The sequence below is a fragment of the Protopterus annectens genome, chromosome 6.part0, assembly GCF_019279795.1.
Source record: "Protopterus annectens isolate FY-2018-M chromosome 6.part0, PAN1.0, whole genome shotgun sequence".
Lineage (NCBI taxonomy): Eukaryota > Metazoa > Chordata > Ceratodontiformes > Protopteridae > Protopterus > Protopterus annectens.
The window spans coordinates 1,065,666,047-1,065,693,629 of record NC_056737.1 but is presented as its reverse complement, the minus strand read 5'-3'; the positions used below and the strand labels follow the sequence as shown (position 1 = coordinate 1,065,693,629).

The window sequence follows — 27,583 nt, the reverse complement described above, 5'->3', positions numbered from 1 at the left end:
TAGTGTTCTTTAAATGCTGGAATTTTTTCATAAATTTCTTTCTCCTCATTGTTAATTAGAGTACACTCAGAGGAACATTTCTTTTTCCTTGAGGTCTACCATCCCTCCACACATGTACAAAACAGCTCTAGATGTTGACGCTCAGTACTATGATATGACAGCTTTGTCACCCACTTCCATGAACGAAACACTGCCCCCCCCCAAATAGCTCTGCCCAACCTCCACTAGGGTTAGAGTCCTTTCTCTTACCTCTGGTTTGTACCAAAGATTAAGGGACAAAATTTGTGCCCTGTGATACACAACCTGGGAGACATAGACAAACTTTGCTTCATTACTCCTCTCTTCCTGGCTATCCCAGTGCTCAAGTATATGTCAGCTTCCTAATGGGGTACAAGTCCCCATTATTTTAAAAATAAGCTGAGATTTAAAAAAATGAATCTGGAAACTCACTGTTATACATTTCATGTATTTTTGCACCTTCACATCCTTGTTTGTTTCATTTTATTTTTAATTTATCCTTTGTTGACTGGGTTAGTCCCACCATGCTAGTGGGCTCTTTTCAGGGAGGACCTGAGGTAGTATTTTATAATACTGGGGAAACTTGACAAGGGCACTGGAGAGATTTGCCTACAATTAGGAGCTCCAAGATGGTGCTGGAAGGCTCATACAGCAGCAAGGAAGAGGCCTAAGGTAAGAAGCAGCATGGAGGAGGAGGAGGAGGAGGAGGAGGAGAAAGCTATGGAGAATTTGGAGGTGGAACATGAGAATTTAGAGGAAAAATGTTTGATATGGAGCTTTAGAATGTAAACAAAGATTTGTGTGTGGTGAATGCTACAAATGAGCAGTGTTTGGCTGTCTCCTTGGAGAAAGAAGTAAGCGAGTCTGTGTAAGTGGTGCAGGTAACAGAACTGACATCAGGAGGTCGTGCATGGTGATGTTCTGTTAAAAATAATTAAGCAGAATGATCCAGGTAATGGTTCTGATCTGTCATGGGGTGAAATGGCTGATAACTTTTTCAGCAATGCCGAGGAAGTGGAAAAGGAACCAGGTGAAGTGGCAGTATAAAATGTAGCAGTTAAAACATATGCAGCAGTGACAGAAAGTAAAAGAGGACAGCAGGAACAAACTGAGATGATATCTGACTTTGTGACAGTAGATAATCGAGTAACTACAACATAAGAAGCAGTGACAGCAGGCAAAATAGGAGAACAGCGACAAACTGCAAGTAAAACTGTTTTTAAAAAGAGGAGAAGACCAACTGTAACAAGAAGAACAAAAAAATGACACTGTGATACACAGATGTTATGTATGGGACAATTTGGTAATAGTTCTGGGTTTTAAACCTGAAGAAAGTTTGTCTTTTATACATATTGAGACAGACAATTCTTGTGAATTAGCATTTGAAACTGACGGACTGATGATAAAACATCTGGAACTGTGTCACAAAAAGAAGGACATTCATCTGTGTAACAATTATTTGTTTTCTGGTAGTAAATTAAATGTTAAAAAATGTTGCTTTGCAGTTTAAAACTGATGAACTGGAAGAAGACGGTGTTAAAAAAATACATGCAGGGTCTGTCTGCAACTGTTGATAATATTGTGAAAGTTAGAGATTAGAGAAATGTATGGACTGGAGCGATTCTAGGAGCAAGGCAGAGCTTTAGGGTAGAAAATGTTTTGCAGTGCTAAGAATATAACTCCCTGGCACCTGTTCTCATGTTTTATTTTACTGCTATTTTTTATTTTTCATTCAGCATGTGGGTGAACTGGACCACTGGGGTCCTCCAGTCATGACCTAGTTAAAAGAATTGAAAGTGAATAAAATACAATATAGTCATTAATATACAAAGAGCAGTAAAAAGTAAAATTTGAGATAAATGTATACAATACAATTGTTAATACCACCCCAAACAGTATATATTCCAAAATTAGCAGTCCTTCAGGGTTATATAAAGCAAAAGAAAGTGTAAGTTGCTATACAACAAATACAGTAGAATTGCATTTACTTTTTGTTGTAGATGTGATTTAAGCTATTTGGTAACGGAAGCAGGTGTAGGAAGTTGTTGAAGAGATTATGTGAGGGAATTACAAATAGTGGAGACCAATGGCAGATCACAATACAGGCGATTCAGATGTTTCCCAAGGACCCCATGGATGGCCACCTCATATATTGTTGTCTAGACTGTCCAGGCTATCTGACTAAACAAGATTCATTTTATTTACAGAAAGTCTTATTACATTCAGCACATGAGCTAAAATGAGTTGTTAGAAGTGCTGAATATAACACCTGCTACATTGTAACAGCTTTTTTTTTTCAGTTTTAAAAAAAGTGTTTGAACAAGGAAATCTGTCTGCAAATGTGAACCATATAGCAGAGTCACTGCAATGTGGCGTGTGCCACATGGGTGACTGGAATACTTTAACAGTACTCTGCAATCATTTACAGTGGTACTGCTGCTAGCATTACCTGGGTTCGAAAACCGCTACTATCTGCATGCTGTTCAAGATACTAAACTACATGCTTTAATGACGACTGACATGTACGGAACAGACATAGCACTGCATAAAAAATAAGTTTCAAGCAGAACAGAGTTCAAATCCCTCAACTGTCTGTGAGTTTGCAGGATGTTCCTGATTTTGCTTTGTGCCTTCTAAGTTGCTTGATTTTGGAGTAAATTGCTGAGGATTGCAGTTAGTCAGTAATCCCAGACTTTCATAGACATTAACTTTCATTCTTCTTATTTCATAGAAAATTAGATTTTCTGATAAATCACCAAGGACTACAAGCAGTCAACAATGCCAGACATAAGAGTTTTATACTTCTTAATACTCAAAAAAAACGCATGTTGATGCAAAATTTATTGTTCTATCACATTTTAATTGTATTGAGAGTAATATTTAAAAAACTGTCCTTGCTTTTTCCTCTTTGTCCACTTATTACTTTTGGCTTTGACCTTAATTCTTGTGCAAAGAAGTTGAAAATATGACAGAGGTAGATAGGTTGATTGGAACTGAGATGCTTTTGTAGATGATCAGTGAATAAAGGAGACTGTCGTAACTAATTCTTACTTAAATGTTGTTACACTCTTGACAATATTATGTCTAGCTAAGCACTGCGTGTGTGTGTGTATGTGTGTGTGTGTGTGTTGATATATTTATATCTATTCCCGGGTCTTTTTCGGCTTTTCGGTTCGTCCCTGTCCGCACCGGAGATCACCTTGTCCGCACATAAGTCGGGAGTTGCCAGAGTTTACCAACCTTCCCACAGAAGGCACACTCACACCTTCGCACACCCAGACACTCAATCCCACAATCCCTGCAGCATGTCTCACCTGCAGGATGTCTTTGGGAGTGGGGAGGAACCCCAAAGAGCCACCCACAGACGGAGGGAGGAGAGACTCAGCAAGAAGGCACCCCAGCCCGAGGATCGAACCGGAGAACCTCTTGCTGTGAGGCGGCAATGCTAACCACTGCACCACCGTGGCCGCCCATATATTTATATCTATTAATTTATATATATATTATGTATATTTATATATATATATATATATATATATATATATATATATACACGTGTATATATGTATGCATATATATTTAGTTTATTTATTTAACATTTGTTGACCAGGAAAGTCCAACTAGGACAGAGCCTATTTTCAGCAGAGGCCTGAGGAGAAATGCTCCAGATGCAGGTCTTTGGAATATATTTTGAAAATAGATATTTAACTATATCTATATGTCTTCATAGGTAAATACTGGGCTATCAGTCTGCAGGCTATTACAAGCCTAGTAAATAACCAGAGGTTAGAATCAAATTCTGTACCTTGCATCTTTGAGATAAAGATATTAATCAGACAACCGTAACCCCCCCCAAAATTATTTAGTTGAGTTTCCCACATTTGGGGAAATCACAGGGGGTCAACTCTACCAAACTGCAATGGAAGAGCCTCACTCTGGGGAAACCATGTTTTTGATCATGGTATTTCCCCTGCTAGGTAAGTATTTCTCTCTCGCTCTCTCTCTCAGTATATATATATATATATATATATATATATATATATATATATATATATATATTATATATATATGGTTCCCCTTTATAATCTCGAAATGATGAAATCTCAAATTTCAGTATCTCAAAAGCATAAAGGCAAACATTCAAAATCCCGAAACCCCAAAACAGTGAAATACAAAATCACGAACATATACACACACCACACAACACATACACTATCCTACCCACACTATATACAAAAAAACAGCAACAGAAATCAACACACCTACACTACATATAAGCGGGGGGCAAGTCCCCCTGCACCCCCCATGTGGGGGGCTGCACTTCCCACACACCCCCTACTTATATATACTAACTCCGAAAAAAGGGAAAAGACAGAAAACTGACACCCAAACATTCCACAGTCCCTCGCACACAGACACACATCACACATATACAAACACCAACACATTCAACACTTACACACTCATACTTTCAAATACCTACCCTAACCCACATGTACAACTTACAAATACACTAACAGACCCAAAACCCTTACAAAACACTCACTTACCTTAAATTGCACCTAAATCCACACATGGCACCGTACACTAACCACAGAAAACACCGGACGCAACGAAGCGTAAAGGCATAACCACAAATTTGAGATATTAGAATTCGCGATTATGCACTTTCACTATTTTAAAAATTCACCTTTATACTCTCGAGATACTGAAATTCGTGTATATATATATATATATATATATATATATATATATATATATATATATATATATATATAAAAACACACACGCACAAATATATGTATACACACAAACACACACACACACACACACACACACACACATATATATATATATATATATATATATATATATATATATATATATATATATATAGAGAGAGAGAGAGAGAAAGAGAGAAACATAGACAGATGTACATAAAACCAAAGAGTAAATAGGTCAAACAGACAAACCATTCAGTAAAATCTACAAATAAAACCCAGTCAAGTTAGAGTTTTTACTGTGTGATATCTTAAACCTCCCGTAATGGAAAAAATAAAAATAAAAAAAAAATATTGGGCATTCAGAAGCCATGTTGCTGAAACAGTGCATGTCCTTAAGGGGTCATTAGCTTACATCCCATTTTTTTTTTAATCCCCATGGATCACATTACTACTGGCCTGGATCTCCATGCCTCATGTTCATGCTGGGTCTACCAGCTACTCTAATTGCCCCATACTTACTCCAATTTGTTGAGCCCTGTCTAAGAGTGTCCTGAGTTCTTGACTCATCTGAGCTTCTGTCTGGAGGGGGTGGATTTTATGTTTATGCTCTACCCACTCCCTCCCCTCCACACTTGTTGATTATGTCCGAGGGCAGCTACCGTATTTGGACTGCCCTCCCACCTACGAAGGCATCCCTTAACTGCTGCTACATCACTTGCCCAAGATGCTAATCAAACTTGTGTTAGCTGGGCTGTACTCAGGACTTTATCCCTGTACACCACCAGAGCAGCTCCAGGACCATTACAGGAGGTTAAGGTATGACACTGTGCAAACTCTAGCGTGTGTGTGTGTGTGTGTGTGTGTGTGTGTGTGTGTGTGTGTGTGTGTGTGTGTGTGTGTCAGATTAAAAATACATATTTCCTTCCCTTTTCATAAAATTGCACACTTTCTCAGATAAGAAACATCTGTTCCCCCTTTTTTGCATCTAACAGAAAAATGTTTGAAAACTGCAAGTCTGTATTAACTGCATTATATATTTACAATCACATTTCTCACATAGATTACAATTAGATGCATTCCTTCTCATCACCAGTAATTAAACATATATAGAATCCTATTTAAATGAGTCACATTATGAATTTACAGATGTACCAATGCAGTTTCTTTTTTATTTACACATGTAATACAAACATCAGTTATACATGGACATCAGTTACACTTTCAATCATATCTCAGATAAGCATTTTTGTTAAACACTCCCATGATGAATTCTTTAACAAAAAAGATCACTCACTCACTGTACAAACTCCACAACATTTACAGATGAGCAGTCCATCTCCCACTGTATATAATATCAAGCACAGATTCTACTGGATTACAAATACCTATATATCCCATCTCAACTCGCGCAGTTATTTTACCTTAACTATCATCTTCTCAGTTACTGTAGATGTCAACACCACCAATCCAGAATGTCTCCCTGTTGATATGTCGGCACTGAGGTTGCCAAAATAAAAAGAAAGAAAAACAACAGAAATACAGGAAAAGAACAAATATTGAATATTATTTTTCTTCTTTAAACTTTTTTTTTTTATGGAGGGAAGCCCCCCCTGAATCCCTCAAAGTTCTAGATACTAATTCTGAGATCGTCATACCTTAAAGAAAAGAGAGAGTATTCCAAGAAATGACCATCCTGGACTTAATATATGAAAGTATGTTTTTCAGCCACTCAGTCTCAGCACTCCACGACTTGTTGAAGTGGGTCCCAACATTTCACGCGGTTATTATCCAGAATATCTTTAGCACAGCTGAGTAAGTTAATACGCATTTCAGTCTTAATCTTTTACACACCCTAATGGAGTCTATGAAGTACAGCTACTACTCAAATGTGGGCTGTGAGTAATTATGTTCAACATAAATAAGTCATGCAGACACTGTTACCTTCCTGGTTCACACAACCATCACAAAATTGCCTGCTTTTCATAACAAGACACAGACTGAAACAAGATAATTTGGGGTTTCTCATGCTTCACACAAGACCCATCCAATGGCAGTTGCATCGCTTTTTCATGCATAATGAGCTCCTCCATTTTACAAATACAATGTAGTAAATGTATGGCCTCGTCTCATTTCAGTACTGCAGTCAGTCTAACACTGTTTTTTTTTTCTGTGAAATCTATCTTCCTTTGAAACTAGCCACTGTTCTACATATTTCACTCGGTGTACTCTTCAAAATACCTTATCTTGCACTCTGTCACCCTGTTGTTTAATCAGCATTATGGCAATATTTATTTATTTATTTGTCTTTGTTGACAGACGAAGTCTGAATGGGCAAAAGCCAGCAGAGGCCCAGGGAGACAGCCTCTAGCAGATACATTTAAAATACTCATGACAGTAAATTTTAACAAAGATAAAGTACATAGATAGTTTTAAGATATCTATATGCAAACAGGTAACTGTTCTGCAGTGAGAGTTTACAAAGATAAAACAGGTATTTCTCCTGTGGTGACATTATTCATAATATTAAATTCCAAGACTAAAACATTTACTATGGAAACAATTTATGTGCATTATATGTGATAAACAGACATTCTACAAGACATAGGCACTTATATGATCTGTGTCTGGCATAAAAGATATCTTCCAACCGAATACTGATGGACCTACTGCACAAAAGCAAGCAAATGACATGAGAAATACTCAGCCTATGAATCTAAACCTCTTCTGCAACATCACCCAAACAGTTTAGAGAAACAGCTATCTCTCACAAAGGACAGACTTCATCCATGTTAAACAAAACTCATATATGTCCGTATTCAAGCACAACTTGGATCTACGGATGGAAAAAGACTGCCCCCTGTACTACTAACAGACAAAAGAGCTCCTAAATGATATATCTGATGCATGGATGCCCTCAAATTATCTACCGTATGATCCCAGTTAGTCTCACTAAGGGTAGTGTATAATTATTGACCATGGGATGAGTAAGGCCAATCTAACACCAAATATAATAGGTTAATTCACGCATCAAAATCAAAATTGGCTAGGCTTAAAATTACACGCAAGGGCAGCTACACTAGTGCTTACATCTGAACCTATAAGACATGGGTAAGGAGGGATAAAGTATAGATGTCGGGGATAAAAAAAGTGAGGTAAGGATTGTGAAGCATTAGTCAGTATTTAGATAACAGTTAAAGGTAGGAAAGGGGGGGAGGCATTGTATAGATGATGAGTCCAAGACAGGGGGCGAAGAGTACTAGGGTGCATACTGGCACAGAACCTGCTTATAAGAGGGAGGAGGAGAGGATTTGAAGGAGATGGATAAAGTAGGACAGAAAGAAAATGAAGTGTAAAGGGAGGATTCTGATAGGAAGGTACTTGAGGAGGAGAAGTCGAATGGTTTCTTGTGTAGAAGGGGACAGAGGTTTTAAAGGGATGCAGGTGTGAGCTAACAAAGGAAAATGAAGTTATCCAGGTAAGGAGCATGTGTGTGGCCAGACATGAAGGGGGAAAAGTTTCGTGGTCTATTTTAGGTAGTTTAGGATGGTGTTCCAGAGTTTAGATATGTAATGGGAGTATAGCGAGTGACCTGTTGAGTTATTAGAATTTGTTGCGATTACTAACGGTTTATTGGTTGAGTTAAAGTCTCTACATAGAGAATAATGCTGCAGGGTACCTTTTAGTGCTGGGCATTTTTCTGATGCATACTTCTGATTGTGTGCAGTAATACGTTGTCAATATGTTAAGTAGTTGGGTAGGTCGAGACAATTTAGTTGTTTCAGGGCTCGGCAGTGATGAGTCTTATATGTAAAGCTGACAGAAAATTTGGCTACTTTATTGTAACAGGCAGAGAGTTGAGCCTTATTGTGTAGTATTTAGATATGTAAGAATAGGAGAGGCATATAGTAGGGATGGAAGAAGGTAAGTAGATGCTAGTGTTGATGGGCAGTATCTGTAAGATACTGACTGGTTCTATATGGGAGCTGAGTTTCTAGAGTGTTTTTAATGGCGTGCAGTATGTTAGACAGATATGAAGTTGTCATTTAGGACACCCAGAACTTTTGTTTTGGTCACCGTTTCAATTGTGTTGTTCAATGAAGTTATTTCAAAAACTTGTGTATCAGTTTGGTATCATTTAGTAATTTAGCAGTTTTTTTTTCAGAATTTAAAAGTAGATTTGAATCTTTCAGTCACATTTTGATAACTGTGGAAGAATGTTGGGCGATGTCCTGAAGTGTTGATAGAGTTAGAACTGTACATATAAGGACTGAGTTGTTGGTATACTGAATTACACTGGTGAGATGGATGGTAGTATGCAGCTTGTTTATAAAAATGTTGAATAAGATGGGGCCTAATATTGTTTTTGGAGGGAAGATGACAGTGACTGGTACTAAGGGGGAGAGATTATGTTTAAATTTGACTGCTTGCTGCCTCAGTCAAATAGCTATAGAACCATGACAGAGAGGACTTTTCAGTATGAAGACGTTGATAGGATACTGTGTCAAATACTTCTGATAAATTTAAAAATAGTGACGTTATCAGGCTGCCAGCACTCTGTCTGGTTTATGATATCAGTGAAGTGAGGAGAACAGGAGGAAGCACTATGATGAGGTCTACAATCACACTGGGTATTGGAGAGGTCGTTAATGTACTGGCACTATGATGAGGTCTACAATCACACTGGGTATTGGAGAGGAGGTTGTTAATGTACTGGCACTATGATGAGGTCTACAATCACACTGGGCATTGGAGAGGTCGTTAATGTACTGGCACTATGATGAGGTCTACAATCACACTGGGTATTGGAGAGGTCATTAATGTACTGGCACTATGATGAGGTCTACAATCACACTGGGTATTGGAGAGGAGGTCGTTAATGTACTGGCACTATGATGAGGTCTACAATCACACTGGGTATTGGAGAGGAGGTTGTTAATGTACTGGCACTATGATGAGGTCTACAATCACACTGGGTATTGGAGAGGTCGTTAATGTACTGACACTATGATGAGGTCTACAATCACACTGGGTATTGGAGAGGTCGTTAATGTACTGGCACTATGATGAGGTCTACAATCACACTGGGTATTGGAGAGGAGGTCGTTAATGTACTGCATAAGCTGTGAGTGGATATGTTTTCTACACAGGATGGCAACAGGCCTACAGTTGGAAAAATCTGATGATGTGGCATTTTTATCAGTTTCAGTCACTTCAAATGTCTCACATAACCAGCCAGAAACCACTACAACAACCATAAAACATGTCTAAATTCTTCTAACAGCCTTCTTTTATATTATTTTATAAATCAAAATTCCACAGATTTGGTTTGGCCTGCAAAGCTCAGTGCACATCACTAAGTATTTCCTCCACTAAACTCATGCATTGTGCAATATTTCCCATATTTTCCATCATAGTTCAATACACAATACTTCCTTACTAGTTTAGCTCAAAAATGTGACTTTATTTATCAAAAATATACTGAGCAACCCAGGATGACAACCAGCTTTGTGAAACACACTGAGACTTCCCCAAAGTAAGAAACAATGTTGTTATTTTTGATTTCAAGATGAAGAGAAGCATCTTCCTTTTTTAAATATGTTTAAATCTTAAAATGAAAGGATAAAACTTGCATTCATTCTAGAAGTTGCTGGAGTGCCATGTTTTTGTATTACTTACAATAAGCTGTGTCTAGTGAAACTGAACCTGATAACAGTAACTTTGTCCCATGTTTTGAAACAAAAAAAATATTTGATCAGAAACCTTTCTGGACTCAGCAATCATTCCTATTAATGTTTTCAGGTATTAGAGGATTTGTTTGTCAGTGCTGTCTAGATACTGTTAAGTTAAGTGAGGAGTAGAAGCCTTCTATAGATGTGAAGATTAGCGGAAGAGAGTAGGAAGGGGAAACTAGTGATCTAGATTTAGAAAGGAAAAGACCTAAGGTGGCTAAGGAACAAGAGAACATTTCAAATTAATATATTTATCAATGTTAACTTAGGAAAACAAATGGAAGGTTATAACCTGGAATGGCAGGAAAGTGGTAAGGGGATGATGAATAAACAAGGAGATAACTGCTAAAGAAATTTAAATAGCACTGGGGGGGTCTGAAGAAAAATAAGGGCTCAGGCCAGATAAGATCCTGCCCCATGGTTGTAAAGACAACATGTGGTGTTTCAGCTAAACCTATGGTGTAAAAGGTTGTCCTCAGGGCATTAGAAATGTGCCATGGTGGTACCCATTTGTGGAGATGAAGCAAGGAGCAGCCCAGAGCACTCCAAGCTAGTGATAAATGACTGATAGCATGATTGGTTTATTATGACTTACCCAAATGGCAGTCAATCGAACCTCTGATGGTCGAAATCAAGGTTTCGAAGGAGCATGTGATCAAACCAACATAGGTCGAGCATGTATGATCAAGTCACATGGTGCACTCGAACTTTTGACATGTGACGTACTGACACTGTGAAGAGAGGTCGCCCTTCAGTAAGGAACATGAATTAGTCCATTTCCTCACTGTAGTGCGATCTCGGAGTTGGTATATTTAATGTGCAGGGAGGTGCAGGTGGGCATAGCCCCCCTGCAAAATAGTAGAATTAACATACCGTTGACTGTAGAGTTCAATGGTACATTAATGTGCATAGCAGGAGGTGAGTGACGTCACCTCCTGCTATGTCAAATACATCGAACCACGATTGTCAATGCATTAATTTTCACTTTGGTTTCCTATTCGAAATTTCATATTGAACATTTTACACAGTTGACCAAAGTTGATTCAAAATTTCAATAGTAAACCAAATGATTTAGGTTGTGATACCTAGAAGTAATTCAACCCTTCCATGTACATGGAATGGCATTCCAGGGGCAAATCATATACTGAGGAGAGTCAGAGTCGAAAAGTCAGAATAACAAGAGAACTTGGGGGATATTATTATACATATAGCATGAAATGATGGTCGCAGAAGCAAACACAATGATATTCTGTATATCTAGGTATGGAGTCTACACTTATGAAGGTGTTAATTCTTCTCCATCACACACTGACATGGTTACAGCTGAAATATATCATACAGTTCTGGAGGCTTTGGAAGGAAAGAACAGGATTATTGGACAGGGTATAGAGAAAAGCAACTAGGATAGTGAGGGCAATGGTGAGCCCACAAACGTATGAAGACAGGTCAAGAAAGTTAAATCACTTTTCACTAGAAGGGAGGAAAGACAAGGGAATACAATGTAGATATATAAGGCACTAAGAGGAAAGCATAACAATTCATACTGATAAGAAAAGTGGGGTTATAATTAGCACATTGGTGTGTTACAGTTTAACCTAGATACAAGAAAAATGCTTCTTCCCAGAGAAGGTGGTAGACAGTTGGACTCCAATTACGAGAACGGGTGATAGAGATTAAGGCACATGATGCCTTTAAAAACAAGAGATTTATTTTTATTTTCTTTTGTTAAGTGACCACTGTGATCTGGTCCAAAGACGTTTTTCAGCAACAATCTGAGCCAAGAAGACAACACATTATACATAAAAACTTTATTCATAAACACATAACTATAAAGGTTTGTCATATACATGTACTTTACTACAGGAGACACATTCTTGGAGGGATAGGAAGGAGAGTGTTTGTTTTCACAGAATAGCTACAACACTCTGCCAAGCTACTAGATACAGTCACAGTCTCTTCCTGCTCTCTGTTCTATATTATGTAATGTAAAACTATCCCTTTCCCAAAGAACTGTATTCCTGAAACTAGATCTCCAGCACAAAGAACAACAGTAGTAATTATTTATTTAACACACTGGTGAACTGAATTAAAAGGACTGTTCTTTAGTACCAAACTAATTAAAAAATAAGAAAATGAGTTATGTATAAGATACAGACATGCAAACTAATACTCTGGCACTTGCGCGTGCACACATACACACACACACACACACACACACACACACACACACAAAGGTGCTCAAATATCACTAACACTATAAAGCAAAATCTTTAAGCACAAAAAGAAAAGTTAAAACAAAAAACATTCTACTGTTATTTAAAGTTTAAAAGGTACAGGCATCCCCAAGTCTTGACAGCTGGCTAACATGATTAAGGTTGAGTTGAATACTTTCATTTAAACATTTACATTCTGCTTTATTCTGAAGGAAGCTTGATCCTAAATGCCCGTAAAGTTGATAATTCCCTAAAGTATGGAAGGGAAAGTGCTTCAGATTTTAAGGTTAATGTTAGATTTTATGACTATAAGGCTGAAATTAATTATGTTGTAAATATGCTGAAAGAAAAAAGCTTGCTTAAATGCAGAAACAGAGTTTAGTAATATATGATCAGCAATCATACTAAATGACCATGGCTTAGAAAATAAGGAACCTGCTGAATGGACATTTTTCCCTTACAGACTTAAAAACAGGATGTATGCAAGAGCAAAAATGCAAAATCTGCTTTTAAAGAATGGACAATGACACTGTGGCAATGTGTTTCCTCAAAAATATGTTTTTTCTGCATGGAAAACAGGACATGTTTATCAGCATTGGCACAAGAACAGATGTTCTTATACAAAGATCCAAATAGAATACAGGATGTTCACACTGTCAGAACAATGTGTTTCCTCAAAAACATGTTTTTCTGCATGGACAACAGGACACTGTTATCAGCATTGGCAAAAGAACAGATGTTCTTATACAAAGATCCAAATAGAATACAGGATGTTCACACTGTCAGAAAAGCTGGTCTCTTACAAGACATTGTTAAACAAGGAAGCTTAGTATTGTTTCTACAGGATGAGCAATTCTCCAAAATAGAATATCAACAGGAAATGTATATGTTTATGCATGACTAAAATTGTATATAAAGAGCTGTATAAATCCAGTTATGTTACAGGTATGGTAGGGACTCATTTGTCCTGAGGTAAATGTTATATCTCTCACATCATCTGTACTATATGAGAAGTAAAGTTGGAACAGTACTTTTAAGCTGCAACGTTGATCCATTTGGTTTATTATAAAAAGTTATTTGTTACTGCTCTCTAAAGTTGATGCTGCAAAGTATATTCTCTCATCAGTGCATATTCTGCAAGTTTCTGTATGCAACAGACTGTGAATGCAAATATAACAAACTTTGAATTTTAGCAGAATCCAGCCAGCAAGACTGAGTGTCTTAAGAAGACTTCAAATCCATCCCACAGTAAGAAGCAGCAAGCAAGTAAGCATCCATATAATTTTTCAATAGCAAGCTAGCCTGCATTTGAACCTACAATCTGCATTCAAACACAGGGGGAGTGATGGTAAGCCCTGCAGAGGGTCACTTCAGTCAAATTGCAGTAAATAACATTTGTACATATGTGTAAATCCTAAACAGATGTATTCCAGTTTATGCAGCTTGCAGTAGTAAAGTTTTTTAGACATCTAAAATCTGGAGTGAGACTAGTTCAAGAAAGTCACAATGCCATAAATTCTTCAAGAAAAGGTGAATGTCCACTTATACAGCAGTCCGCTGCCTGTTGTGCTTCACCAGCTTCTCAAGTGACTCTGAAAAATTTCTAGCCATCAGCAACAGCAGCCTGTTCACCTGTTTTCTTGCTAACTGGTAAGACTTTTTTCTGTGTCACATATTTAGTGTGGATGATGTTAAACAGTTTGTATATTCTTAAGACAGTTTGTATATTCTTACATAGTTTGTATATTCTTAGACAGTTTGTATATTAGACAGTATGGATATTATTTATAATTCATGCAGGAGTAAACCAAACTTTAGTAAATTGCTATGTTGGTATACACAGCACATTAGTAAATGTAAAACCTTATTAAGGCAGGTTGATAGTAAGGCATTATGCAAATGTATTACAATATTTGACTGGTATCTCAAAGAAAACCATGTGAAAAATGACAAATGTTTAGTGTGTGCTTCAACAAAAACTGCATTTTGTGTATTATGCCATAAAAAAGTATTGCATCATATTGCTAAAAAAATAGACTGTAAAGACAGATCTGTTCATGATAAAGAATTAACTAAGGGTAAAGTGTTTCCATTACATTCTGATGTTGAACAGTTATGTCCTGTCACCACATGTGAGTCACATCAGTTACTGATAGAACCCCTAGTACATTTTGTCACAAAATAATGTAATAAACTTCTAAAAGATAGACACAATGAGTTCAGGAAGCTTAGACAAGTTATACATACATCTTTTCAAAAGTGCATAGGAGTTTCAAATTCAGCAGAACAGCTTACTAAAGAATGTCAGAAAGACCATGCAACATCACAGGAAATTCAACAGCAGTTGCAGGATAAAGAAAACAAATTAGCTGAACTGACAGAGACTGGGAACTTCCTGCATACACAGTTAATCTGTGCAAAAGAAATATATTTTATAATATGTTTATGTTTTGAAAATGGTTAAATATACATGGTAAAGACAAATCATTTTTAAATGTTTTACTTTCATTCAGTTAAAGCAAGACATCTATCCGTACTACAGTAAATTAAAGCATATGACTGCCATTCTTAGCACAGTCAAAAGGTAACCAAAACTGTTCTAGTGTATAAAATTAAATAAAAATAGATAACGAATAAAGATTTAAAGTCACAAGACTGACATGCTTGTATAAAGATATACAGATACAAGACAGACATGCATGTATGTTCTTTTCATCTAGAGTACATTTGTTTACAATGCACAAAAGCAAAAGGCAGACAACAGCAAATATAAATAATGTAAATATAAACATGTGTTAGTTAAGCTAATATCTATTTTGTTTTTTACAATTTTTTTTATAATTGTATAGTAACACCACACCAAACAGTTAAAGTTCTAAATTTTAAAAAGAAAATCACAGATGGTATTTGTCAAACAGTTTTTGTAAAATTAATGGCAGGACAGTTAAATAAAAAAATTAAAAAAATACTGAAATCCATGTAAGCTAATTGTAATGTAGTATAAATGCATAGTTATGCAAATCACAATAAAATTAAAGGAAAAATGCCAAAAGAATTAACTATAGTTTATAGAGTATAAAATGCGAGCTCAGACCTTCTTAGACTGAATGAATAGTTACAGGAAATGTTGGAAAGATCAGATAAACAACAAGACTGATTGCCAGACAAGTAGCTTGAGTTTTTCTAAAGCATCATTGTTATTAAAACATAATTGTTAAAATGTTTACAGGCAACACTATTTGGTAATTGTAATAAAATGCCACAGTTGTGCATAGATGTCACTGATAATCTGTTTGCAAGTAAATGTTAAAAGAAAAAAACCTCAGTTGCATCAAGTACAGCCAGCAAATGGGCTATAGTATACATACAGTTCAAATAAATTGTGCAGGAGGGTATAAATACCTACTAGAGGTAATAAACAGCAAAAGCTTTATAAAAAATTACCAAATCAGACAAAGGTCTATAGTTTAGTAACCTAATAGAATAAATGTATAACCAAAGTGTTGGGCTGGCATACATTCTATTCTCACAGCATAAAGCAGGTAAATAGTGCTGCAGTACTACAGGGGGAGGGGCACTTTCTCAGTTTTACACTGACTGTATAAGCAGTACTGCACAAGGGTCTGAAATAAAGCTACAGAAAAATAAACAACAAGGGTCTGAAATAAAGCTACAGAAAAAATAAACAACAAGGGTCTGAAATAAAGCTACAGAAAAAATAAACAACAAGGGTCTGAAATAAAGCTACAGAAAAAATAAACAACAAGGGTCTGAAATAAAGCTACAGGAAAAAAAATATCTCATTCCTTCTTGACAATATTCTTTTATGGGGGGAAAACAGGTATTAGTGTATTAGAAATACCGGTAAACTGGATTAAACCTGACAGGATAAGATATTTTACAAGTTGTTAATAGCTATCATAATGGTTATTATTGTATTGTTTAAAATTAAATTGTATTTACAATCTGTTAAATTGTAAAGCTATACAAGAGATGGTTTAAAAAACAAGAGATGATTTAAAATTGCTTTATTAAAGCTATACAAGAGAGAATAAAGATATGCAAAATGCATAAATGTTTCTAATAGCAAGAATGGTCACTATTTTTAATATGTTTTTGGCAAAACAATGTTGGTATAAAAAAGCATGAATATTTGTAATTGCTGAGTATGTAGTTTAAAATAACAGGACATACGGCTATGGTATCAATTCCACTAGATATTTCTAAAGAGACATAAAAAATTCCAAGATTTTGCTTAATATTAATGTAATTAAATCTGTAAGATTAGACTAAATGTACTTTACAGTCTTTGTATGTACAAATGTAGAAAATTTCAGTACAAATGATAGTCTTTGTATGTACAAATGCAGAAGAATTCAGTACAAATGAAATGAATGTCTAGTAATGAATATGTGTGAAAAACCATATTTAAAGAAAAAATGGGTCCAGGGTACCTACTAGATTGAAATGCATAAATAGCAAACAGCATGTGTAAATACATACTGTACAGGATACATCGTAATAAGTTCAAAAGTAATTTGTCAAGTTGTAATATCACTGGTTTTACCCCAGTAAAATAATTGCTTTCAAATATTTATTATCTAAGCCCAGTTCAGTACTTTACCAAGATGTTAATGGGCAGTTCAAAGACATGACTACAATGTTATGGTTAAAATGACATTGAAACTGTGTATTTTCAGTAGTGTATAAATGCTTGCAGTAGCACATGGTTACTGTCTCTTATAGTTAATTCAACAGTTGCAAAGAGTTAATGGAACAGTTCTAAGTCATAAATTAAATTCTGTGAATGCAAAAGAATAAATTGATCAAGTTAAAAAAAATAACATTAAAGCAGACACAGCTCATAATTGCTAAAATATTTTCACAGAATGGTCTGCAAAAGAAAAAGTTTTAAATACATTCAGTTTTGTAGTAATACTTAATATCATTATATTAACTATGTAAAATTGCATTTTGACTTGTATCAAAAGAAGACTATAGGTTTGTTTCTTAATGTGTTTTCTATATAAAATGTTTTGAGTATGTTTAAAAACAGAGGGAATTGTTAGATTTTATGACTATAAGGCTGAAATTAATTCTGTTGTAAATATGCTGAAAGAAAAAAGCTTGCTTAAATGCAGAAACAGAGTTTAGTAATATGTGATCAGCAGTCATACTAAATGACCATGGCTTGGAAAATAAGGAACCTGCTGAATGGACATTTTTCCCTTACAGACTTAGGTTCATAGGTTCATAGGTTCATACTAGGCTATCTGCCCGAGGGCATTTACAAGCCTAGCCCATCGTTTTGTGGCTTAGGCCACCCCTTTAGTATGGGGAACTATACCCATTATTTTTCTGTGCCTCTGTCGAGCAGTGACACTGAGGTAATCCCTGGGGTATATCTGCGATCTCCCATCCATTGGTCAAGATTTCTCTTGAACAAGGCCAGCGAGGTGCTCTGCCTCACATGTACCGGGATTTTGTTCCACAGCATAGGGAGTCTTTGGGTGATGAATCTATCCCTCCAGCACGTCCTATTAATAGCCGTGTCAAGGTTTAAGTCTCCGCCCTTGTGGCTCTGATGGATCTAGATTTTTGAGGTGAAGCATATTCATCAAATCTGGGTTTGACATGGCCTTGTATGTTAGGCAAAGGTCACCTCTGAGCAGCGGTAGCGACTGAATAGAGCTGGAGTTCTTTCAGTCGGGCAGCATAGGGCAGATTTTGAGACCCTTTATCCTTTTGGTGAGGAACTTTGTGGCCTCTCCAGCTGCTGCAAGTGTCGGGTCAGATACATTCGAATGGGGCATTGTACTCAATCATTGGTCTGATGAGTGATGAGTAAAGGGAGACTATGACCTCCCTTGATCTAGATGAGAATCCCTTCATGATAAGGTGGGCAATGTAGAAGGTCTTCCTAACTACTTTAGCTACATGGGTGTCGAATGACAGACTACTATCAACCTGGGTCCCCAGGTCCCTGATAACTTCTTCTGTGCTCAGTGGATTGCCACCTATTTGGTAGCTAGGGGTAACCTTGTTTTTCGAAGGGTATGACTATGCATTTTTGGCATTTAACTTTAGGCGTGGCTCTGGCACCAGTTATCCGCTTCTGTGAGACCCTTCTGAAGGATATCTGTGTCAGATGTGTTTTACTATGGCGCCCAGTTTGCAGTCATCTGCAAACTTTGTCAGCCATAACCCTCCTGTGTTTGCTTGTACTTGGAAAAGTAGATGCCAAACAAGAGTGCCCAGGACTGAGCCCTGTGGGACACCACTTGTGACAGGCTTTGAGTCTGACATGGCGCCAGCAGCTCTGACCCTGTGGGTTCTGTCACTCAGCCAGTTTGCAACCCATCTTGTGATGTATGGGTTGACATTTAAGCTGATGAGTTTTTCAATGATACTCGAATGGGGTATTGTATCGTAGGCCTTAGCCAGATCGAGGTAGGCTGTATGGACTGCCTTTCCCTCATCAATGGCTTTGGTGACTGTTTCGAAAAAGTCAACCAAGTTTAAAAGGCATGATCTGCCTTTGACAAAGCCAAACTGGGTTGGATCCAAAGTCTGCAAATTCCCTATGTCTTTATTTATGAGGTCCATTATGATCCTCTCCATGGCTTTGCAGATAAGGCTTGTCAAGCTAATGGGCCGGTAATTTCCAGGGTCGGTGGAGGCACCGCCTTTGTGAAGTGGTACCACAGTTGCAGTGCGCCACTCCCTGTAAAAACAGGATGGATGTATGCAAGAGCAAAAATGCAAAATCTGCTTTTAAAGAATGGACAATGACACTGTGGCAATGTGTTTCCTCAAAAATATGTTTTTCTGCATGGAAAACAGGACATGTTTATCAGCATTGGCACAAGAACAGATGTTCTTATACAAAGATCCAAATAGAATACAGGATGTTCACACCGTCAGAACAATGTGTTTCCTCAAAAACATGTTTTTCTGCATGGACAACAGGACACTGTTATCAGCATTGGCAAAAGAACAGATGTTCTTATACAAATATCCAAATAGAATACAGGATGTTCACACTGTCAGAAAAGCTGGTCTCTTACAAGACATTGTTAAACAAGGAAGCTTAGTATTGTTTCTACAGGATGAGCAATTCTCCAAAATAGAATATCAACAGGAAATGTATATGTTTATGCATGACTAAAATTGTATATAAAGAGCTGTATAAATCCAGTTATGTTAGAGGTATGGTAGGAACTCATTTGTCCTGAGGTAAATGTTATATCTCTCACATCATCTGTACTATATGAGAAGTAAAGTTGGAACAGTACTTTTAAGCTGCAACGTTGGTCCGTTTGGTATATTATAAAAAGTTATTTGTTACTGCTCTCTGAAGTTGATGCTGCAAAGTATATTCTCTCATCAGTGTATATTCTGCAAGTTTCTGTATGCAACAGACTGTGAATGGAAATATAACCAGACTTTGAATTTTAGCAGAATCTAGCCAGCAAGACTGAGTGTCTTAAGAAGACTTCAAATCCATCACACCAAACAAGCACCAAGCAGCTCCATATAATTTTTCAGCTAACAGTTAGAAATGCTTCACAGATTTAAGACATGAAGAGGTAAGACCAGTGAAAAACATGAAGTTCTGCCAGATCTAATTGTTTTTGTAACATGCTTAGTTGTAACTTTAGTGCCCAATGTTAGGCTGTATGGATTCTTCTGTTACTAAGACAAATTGCTGGGCAAGTGGTCTGCATTAGACAACATTCCTTAAACTACATACTGCTTCATGTTTCTAATACATTACCTGCATATACGGATTCTGAACATGCGGCACCATTCCTTTCAGGACTGCTGAAATTGCATGTGGGAATGGTGACTGTTTGTTGTCCAGTAGATGCAGGTCCATACCAAATGCAACCTGGAAGTAAACAGAAATAATTATCTTAGAGGGGTTTAACTTCAAAAGTGTATATTCAGTACTGCAGGGTTGTCATGGAAACAACTGTGACAACAAGATCCTGCAAACATTGTTTGTGTAAATACACTAATGAACATATTCCCTGGATATATAATAATAATAATATACACTGTTATCTGAAGTAGTTATGAATTACTTTGAATAAGCATATATTTACTGTGGTAGTTATATTATTGATGTGCATGTGAAGAACTTCCATTTAGATAGGTTATAAAGAAACAACCAAGAACGTATTATAAGACATGTTATATCCAAATCCTTGCTGTCTGGTAGATCATTACATGGGTTTGGGTCTGCCAAGCAGGAAACTGGTCAGCTCAGAATTTTTCCAGCACTACATATTTATTTATTTTATTTATTTGACATTTGTTGACTAGGTTGGTCCAGCCGGGTCAGAGCCCTTTTTCAGTGGAGACCCGGGGAGAAAAACTCCACACTTAATGCATAAAATTAAGTTAACATAGTACACAGCTAATTATACAAAATCTCTGATAGTGCTATACAAAAAAGCAGGTTTATCATGAGTAGCAATTAGGCTGTACATATCAGCAAGCACAGAAGGTACAGTGCAGAGTAGGGTAAACAAGTAAAAATGTCTATCCTTAGTCATCCAAAAAGTAGAATAATTAAAAACTAACATTCAAGACAAAAAAAGTACATCAGGTACAGAGTAGAGTAGGGTAACCTAAATATAAGTTTACATCCTTAGACATCAGTACAGTTTAAAATAGCCGCAATGGGAGCGAAGTGGTCAGGTAAGAAAGATTCCACAAGAATATAGGTATAAGGTACAGTGGATATAAAAAGTGTATACACCCCTGTTAAAATGCCAGGTTTTTGTGATATAAAAAATTGAGACCGCAATAAATCATTTCAAAACGTTTCCCACCTTTAATGTGACTTATAACCTGTACAATTAAGTTGAAAAACAAACAAATATGTTAGGGAAAAAAATATACAAAATACAAAACGTACAATACGCTGGTAGCATAAGTGTACACACCCTTAAACTAATACTTTGTTGTGTGTGCACATCCTTGAACTAATACTTTGTTGAAGCACCTTTTGATTTAATTACAGCATTCAGTCTTCTTGGGTACACATTTGCCATCAATTAGAGAGACTCTGATTAACCCCAAATAAAGTTCAGCTGTCCTAGTAGGATTTTTCCTGTCATTTACTCAGTTGCCTGCTATAGCAAAAGCCATGGTTCGCAGAGAGCTTGCAAAGCATCAAAGGGATCGCATTGTTGAAAGGTATCAGTCAGGAGAAGGGTAGAAAAAAGTTTCCACAGCACTGGATATACCATGGAACACAGTGAAGACAGTCATCAAAAAGTGGAGAAAATATGGGACAACAGTGACGTTGCAAAGAACTGGACATCCCTCCAAAATTGATGAAAAGACAAGATGAAAACTGGTCAGGGAGGCTGCCAAGAGACCTACAGCAACACTGAAGGAGCTGCAGGAATTTCTGGCAAGTACTGATTGTGTACTACATGTAACAACAATCTCCCGTATTCTTCATATGACTGGAATACGGGGTAGGGTTGCAAGTTCTTACACAGAAAAATATCCAGGCCCAGGTAAAATTTGCAAAACAATACATCGTCTCCCAAAAGCAAGAGGGGAAAATGTGTTATGGCCTGATGAGACCACGGTTGAACTTTTTGGCCGCAATTCCAAAAGGTATGTGTGGCGCAAAAAAGTACAGTTTTGTACCTACCATAAATGTAGATGTTCGAGGATCCACATTGCTGCAGTCCTAACTATTGGGTAGTCCGCTGTCCAGTCGGCCCGAATACCAAAGTATATGGCTGACGTCGGTCAGGGCGCATTAGACTGACGTCAGTACGTCAGGGTACTAATGCGCATGACCGACGTCATATCCTCAGTCTTTTCTTGCCCCAGATGTCAGAAGACCCTAAAAAGACAAGGCCCAATATACCTGCACCAAAAATATGTACAATATATACAAAATTATCAGCATATAACCTCTCCTACACAACCACCCCTACACACAGAGGGAAGGAGGGAGGTAAATTGGACTGCAGCAATGTGGATCCTCGAACATCTACATTTATGGTAGGTACAAAACTGTACTATGTTCTTCATTCCACATTGCTGCAGTCCTAACTATTGGGTAGAATCCCAAAGCAGAGGAAAGGGAGGCTGGCAAATCATAACGAAGCAGGAGCTGACAACATGCCTTGCAAAATAGCTGTGGCAAAACCAGCCCTAGACTTAGAGTAGAGAGGAAGGTGATAATGCTTAGAGAAAGTATGCACTGAACTCCAAGTAGCTGCCTCCAAAATATCCTTAGTTGCCACCCCTTAGAAATGCTGTTGAAGTGGCAGTAGCCCTAGTGGAATGAGGCCTAATCCCAGCTGGAATCTCCTTGCCATGATGGGAATAACAAAATGCAATGCAAAACCCAATCCACCTAGAAATAGTTTGTTTTGACACAGGCTTGCCCTGAACTCAAAGCAAAAGAAACAAACAACTGCTGAGACTGCCTAAAATCCTTAGTCCTGCTTAAATAATAACGCAATTGCCTGTGTACATCTAAAGTGTGCAAAATCTTTTCCCCTTTATTGTGGGGTCTGCATAAAAGTAGGCAAATGAATAGTTTGGTTTAAAGCCACACTAGAAACCACCTTAGGCATAAAGGAAGGATTAGTGCGTAATGATACCCTATCCTTATGGAAAATCAAAAGGGCTCTACTGCCATAAGGGCCTGCAACTCAGACACCCTTCTTGCAGAAGTAATAGCCAACAGAAAAGCAGTCTTCCATGACAAGTATTTCAATTCAGCAGTAGCCGCAGGCTCAAAAGGTTGTAGAGTAAGTTTTTCCAACACAAAATTGAGATCCCAAGCAGGAGTAGGAGCTCTGGGGGTCTTATATTCTTTGCCCCTCTAAGAAACTGCTTGAACAAAGGATGCGAAAACAATGGTGGGTCACAATCATAGTGAGCTGAAATTGCTGCAGCATGAATCTTAATGGAAGAGAAGGACAAACCTTTGTCCAATAACTCAGTAAGATATTGAAGAGCCACACTCAAATTAGGCTCAGAAATCTCCAAATTCTTTGCTGTACTCCAAAATAAAAATCTCTTCCATTTTTCTGCGTACACTTTCCTTGTACTAGGTCTTCTAGCTTCCATAATCACATTTAAAACTTGTTGAGGAAGTTGAGACCTGCTGTGTTTCAACACAGAATATGCCAGGCTGTTAGATGAAGAGAGTGAAGCTTGACATTGAGCAGATGACCGTCCTTCTGAGATAACAGATGTGGAATCAAAGGTAAAGGCCATGGAGGCTTCCTTACCAGACTCCTTAGTAGTGGGTACCAGTGTTGCCGAGGCCAATCTGGAGCTATTAAAATCATCCTTGGCTTGTCTTGTCTGACCTTTAAGAGCACCTTTGGAAGAAGAGGTAGAGGTGGAAAGGCATACACATGAAGATTTTTCCAACTGAAAGACAGAGCATCCACTTTCCAAGCTGTGTGATGAAACCCCTTTGTGCAAAACTTTGGCAGCTGGTGGTTTAGTGGAGAAGCGAACAGATCTATGTCTGGAGTTCCCATGACACTGTCAATTTCTGAAATACATGAAGATCCAGTTTCCACTCGTGGGGATCCATGATTTGTCTGCTTAACACATCTGCTAAGGAGTTCTGTGCTCGGCAGAAACCTTGCCTGAAGAGTTAGTTGCAAGCTGAGCGCAGTCTCCCATAAAATCATTGCTTGCCTGCATAGAGGATAAGAATGTGTTCCCCCTTGTTTGTTGATGTACCACATGACAGTTGTGTTGTCTGTTAGAATCAACACCTGCCCTGGAAGAAGTAACTCCTTGAAAGCCATTAATGCAAACTGGACTGCTAACATCTCCTTCATGTTGATATGTAGATGCTGTAGTCTGGCAGGCCACTTGTCTTGTATCCACTTTCCATTTAGATGAGCTCCCAAGCAATGTCCGAGGCATCTGTCGTTAAAATCTGACTCGCCTCTGGCCGGGTCACAGAGAGTCCCTTGTTTAGGTGACATTCCTGAGCCCACCACAAAAATTCTTTTGAAGGCAAGGTATTATTTGAATGACAGTGTCCAAATCCTGGCAGTGCTGTGTCCATACATTTTGAGATACCATTGCAGCTTCCTCATATGCAGTTTGGCATTGGGAAGCACCAGAATACAAGATGCCATGAACCCTAATGCTTGAAGGACTGTCCTTGCAGTCAGCACGGACTGATGAGATAGTTGATGGAAGTAAAGGGATAGACTCTTTTGTTTGTCCGGGGTTAAAAAGGCCATCTGGGCTGCTGTATTCAGTCTCACACCCAGAAAGCACATGTCTTGAGAGGGTACTAGACTGGACTTTATTTCGTTCACAGAATACCCTAGGCATCTTAGCACTGCTATAACATATTCCAGATGCTGTAGAAGGTCTTCCTTTTCTTGAGCCAGAATCAGGCAGTCGTCCAAGTAAGGAAAGATTTGAATTCCTTTTAGCCTGAAGTAAGCTATCACTGGAGCCAGAACCTTTGTGAATACTCTGGGCAGTAGATAAGCCAAAGGGCAATGCAGAGAACTGATAATGAGAATTTCCAGCTCGAAAACGCAGATACTTCCTGCAACTTAGTCTTATAGGCACATGAAGGTAAGCTTCCTTGAGATCTAAAGTTACCATCCAGTGATCTTTGCCCAGCAGAGGTAAAAGCTGTTGTAACGTCAACATCTTGAACTTGGGAATGTCCAGATAAGTGTTGAGGATAGATAAATCCAAAATTGGTCTCCACGTGTTCCCCTTCATTGGTACTAGGAACAGGCGAGAATAAAATCCTAGGCCCCTTACTGATACAAGGACTGGCTGAATGGCCCCTATTTGGAGTAACAGAGAAATTTGCTTGTGAGCCTCTTTCCTTTGTGGAGGAGGAACGTCTGGCATGCCTTTGAAAGGGGGTAATGTATGGAAATAAAACCTGTAACCGTGGTGAATGATATCCAACACCCATCTGTCTTGAGTAATTAAATCCCAATTTTCTTTGAAAAGAGACAGTCTTCCTCCCAAAGGAGCTGCCAGACGAGAATCTACTGGCAGCTGAAAAGGCAGGTCATTGGGTCTGTTTACGAAAGGACTGACCCTGCCCTCACCAGAAGTACGAGCAGGTGAACTCCCTGTTCTAGGCCTAAAAGAACCTTGAGCTCTGCCCCTACCACGTCTAGACCTACCCCTAGACTGGGAATCATAAGCAGGATATGTCCATCCCTTAGTAGGCCAATTTCTACTAAACTCCGGTGGCTGCACCTGCAAAAAATCTTTAACAGTTTGCATAGACTTAGCTTTGTCCTCCATTTTCTTTAAAACTGCTTCCACAGGCAAACCAAACAACACATCAGACTGTAAAGGAGCATCCAAAATCCTCGTCTTAACATGCTCAGCTAAATTCTGATCCCTCAACCAGGCATGCCTGCGAAGAACAGAACTAGTGGCAGCCACCCTCGAGGAGGCCTGTACAGCATCAAAACCACATTGCAAAGAATGCTTACCCACTTGTTCAGACACATGAACTAAATCCAGCAACTCTTTACACTCAATACCTTCCGCCAAAGCATCCACCTTAGATTTCAATTGTGAAAGGAGATAATTTTGATATTTTAGCATGTGAAACTGACAATTCAACGCCCACATGGCTAAAGTGGAAGAAGTATACACTTTCTTTCCCCATCTATCCAAAGCCCTTGCCTCTTTATCCGTGGGAACAGGGTTTTTAACAACAGAGGCCTTAACACCTTTAGGTCCCTGAGAAACAGTTTCGGGTCTGCCCTAGGACTCTTAAAAGATACTTATGAGCTTCAGGCACCCTATAGTACCTATCAGGTTTAACAGGAGCAGGAGGCAAAGAATCAGGGTTCAGGGAAGCCTCTGCAAAAACAACTTCCACCACATTCAACACAGGAGGTATAGCTAAGGGCCTATGCTGGGGTAAGAACAAGATTTCCCTAAGCCTTTTCCTGGAATCAGAGTAAACTTGGCCTTCCCATTTAAAGTGCTCCCTCATGGAATGCAGAGTCTCTGAAAATGAGAAATCCTCAGGAGGAGAAGCTGTAGGAGTGGAATCATCCACATCAGAATCAGAATAAGGAGGATACTCCTGCAAGTCTTCCAGAAGACTCAGAAGCCTCTGAACACTGTTCAAAACTCTCAAACTCAGGTTCCACCCTAGGCCTCTTATCAGGAGGGCATAGAACCTCTAATCATAGTAATCAAATCTTCTGCCATTTTAAGCATATGTTTCTTAGGCACAGAACCTGAAGTGCTAGGAGAAGCCCCCACTGAAGCTAAACTTGGCCTACCTCTCAAAGAAGTTTTGGAAACAGAAGGAGAGGCTCTAACTACCTTGGGAAGAGAGGGAAGAACAGTTACCTGAGAAGCCCCTCAGCCTGGCCTACCTCCTGAGAAGGCACATCCTGTAACAGTAAAGTCTCTGCCTGAGACTCCAAAGAAACTCCTGGCAAAACCTCTGGCTCCACTGAGCCTTCTAAAGAACCGGCGTCCGGGACTGCGGTTCATCAACCCTAGGCTTCGCTGTTTTGTCCTTGCGCTTTTTGGACGAAGCGGGCCGGAGCATCCGGCGGCATTTTATAATTACAACGCTTCCCAAACACTAACCTGGCACAGTCTAACCTTCTCTTAATAGTGCGTTTGTTAAATCTAGCACAAGAGCGGCATCCAACAACGTCGTGCTCAGGCCCTAAACAAGGTATACACAAGGTATGGTAATCCCTATGAGGTATCTGTTTCCCACAAGAAATACAGTTATTCACTTTTTCTGACATCCGGTTAAATACTGAGGCAAGAAAAACCAAAATGTTCCCTAACGGGTACTTAGCCAACTTTGATTCGGTCTGAAACTCCGACTTCAGAAAATTTCAGAACGCCAACCTGCACT

The 27,583-nt window shown here is 38.3% G+C and overlaps 1 protein-coding gene and 1 non-coding gene across 2 annotated transcripts in view; both read right to left on the bottom strand.

The window, feature by feature from the left end:
* The window catches only part of LOC122804682 (cholesterol 24-hydroxylase-like), a 491,057-nt gene that overhangs the window by 227,248 nt on the left and 236,226 nt on the right, over positions 1–27,583 (bottom strand). Inside the window, exon 7 of the mRNA XM_044074688.1 lies at positions 20,462–20,575. Within this exon, the coding sequence (XP_043930623.1) occupies positions 20,462–20,575 (114 nt within the window). The remainder of the gene's footprint in view (positions 1–20,461; positions 20,576–27,583) is intronic.
* Positions 3,841–4,003, bottom strand: LOC122805062. Its single transcript, XR_006365290.1, has one exon. It is a non-coding gene; the product is annotated as a U1 spliceosomal RNA (small nuclear RNA).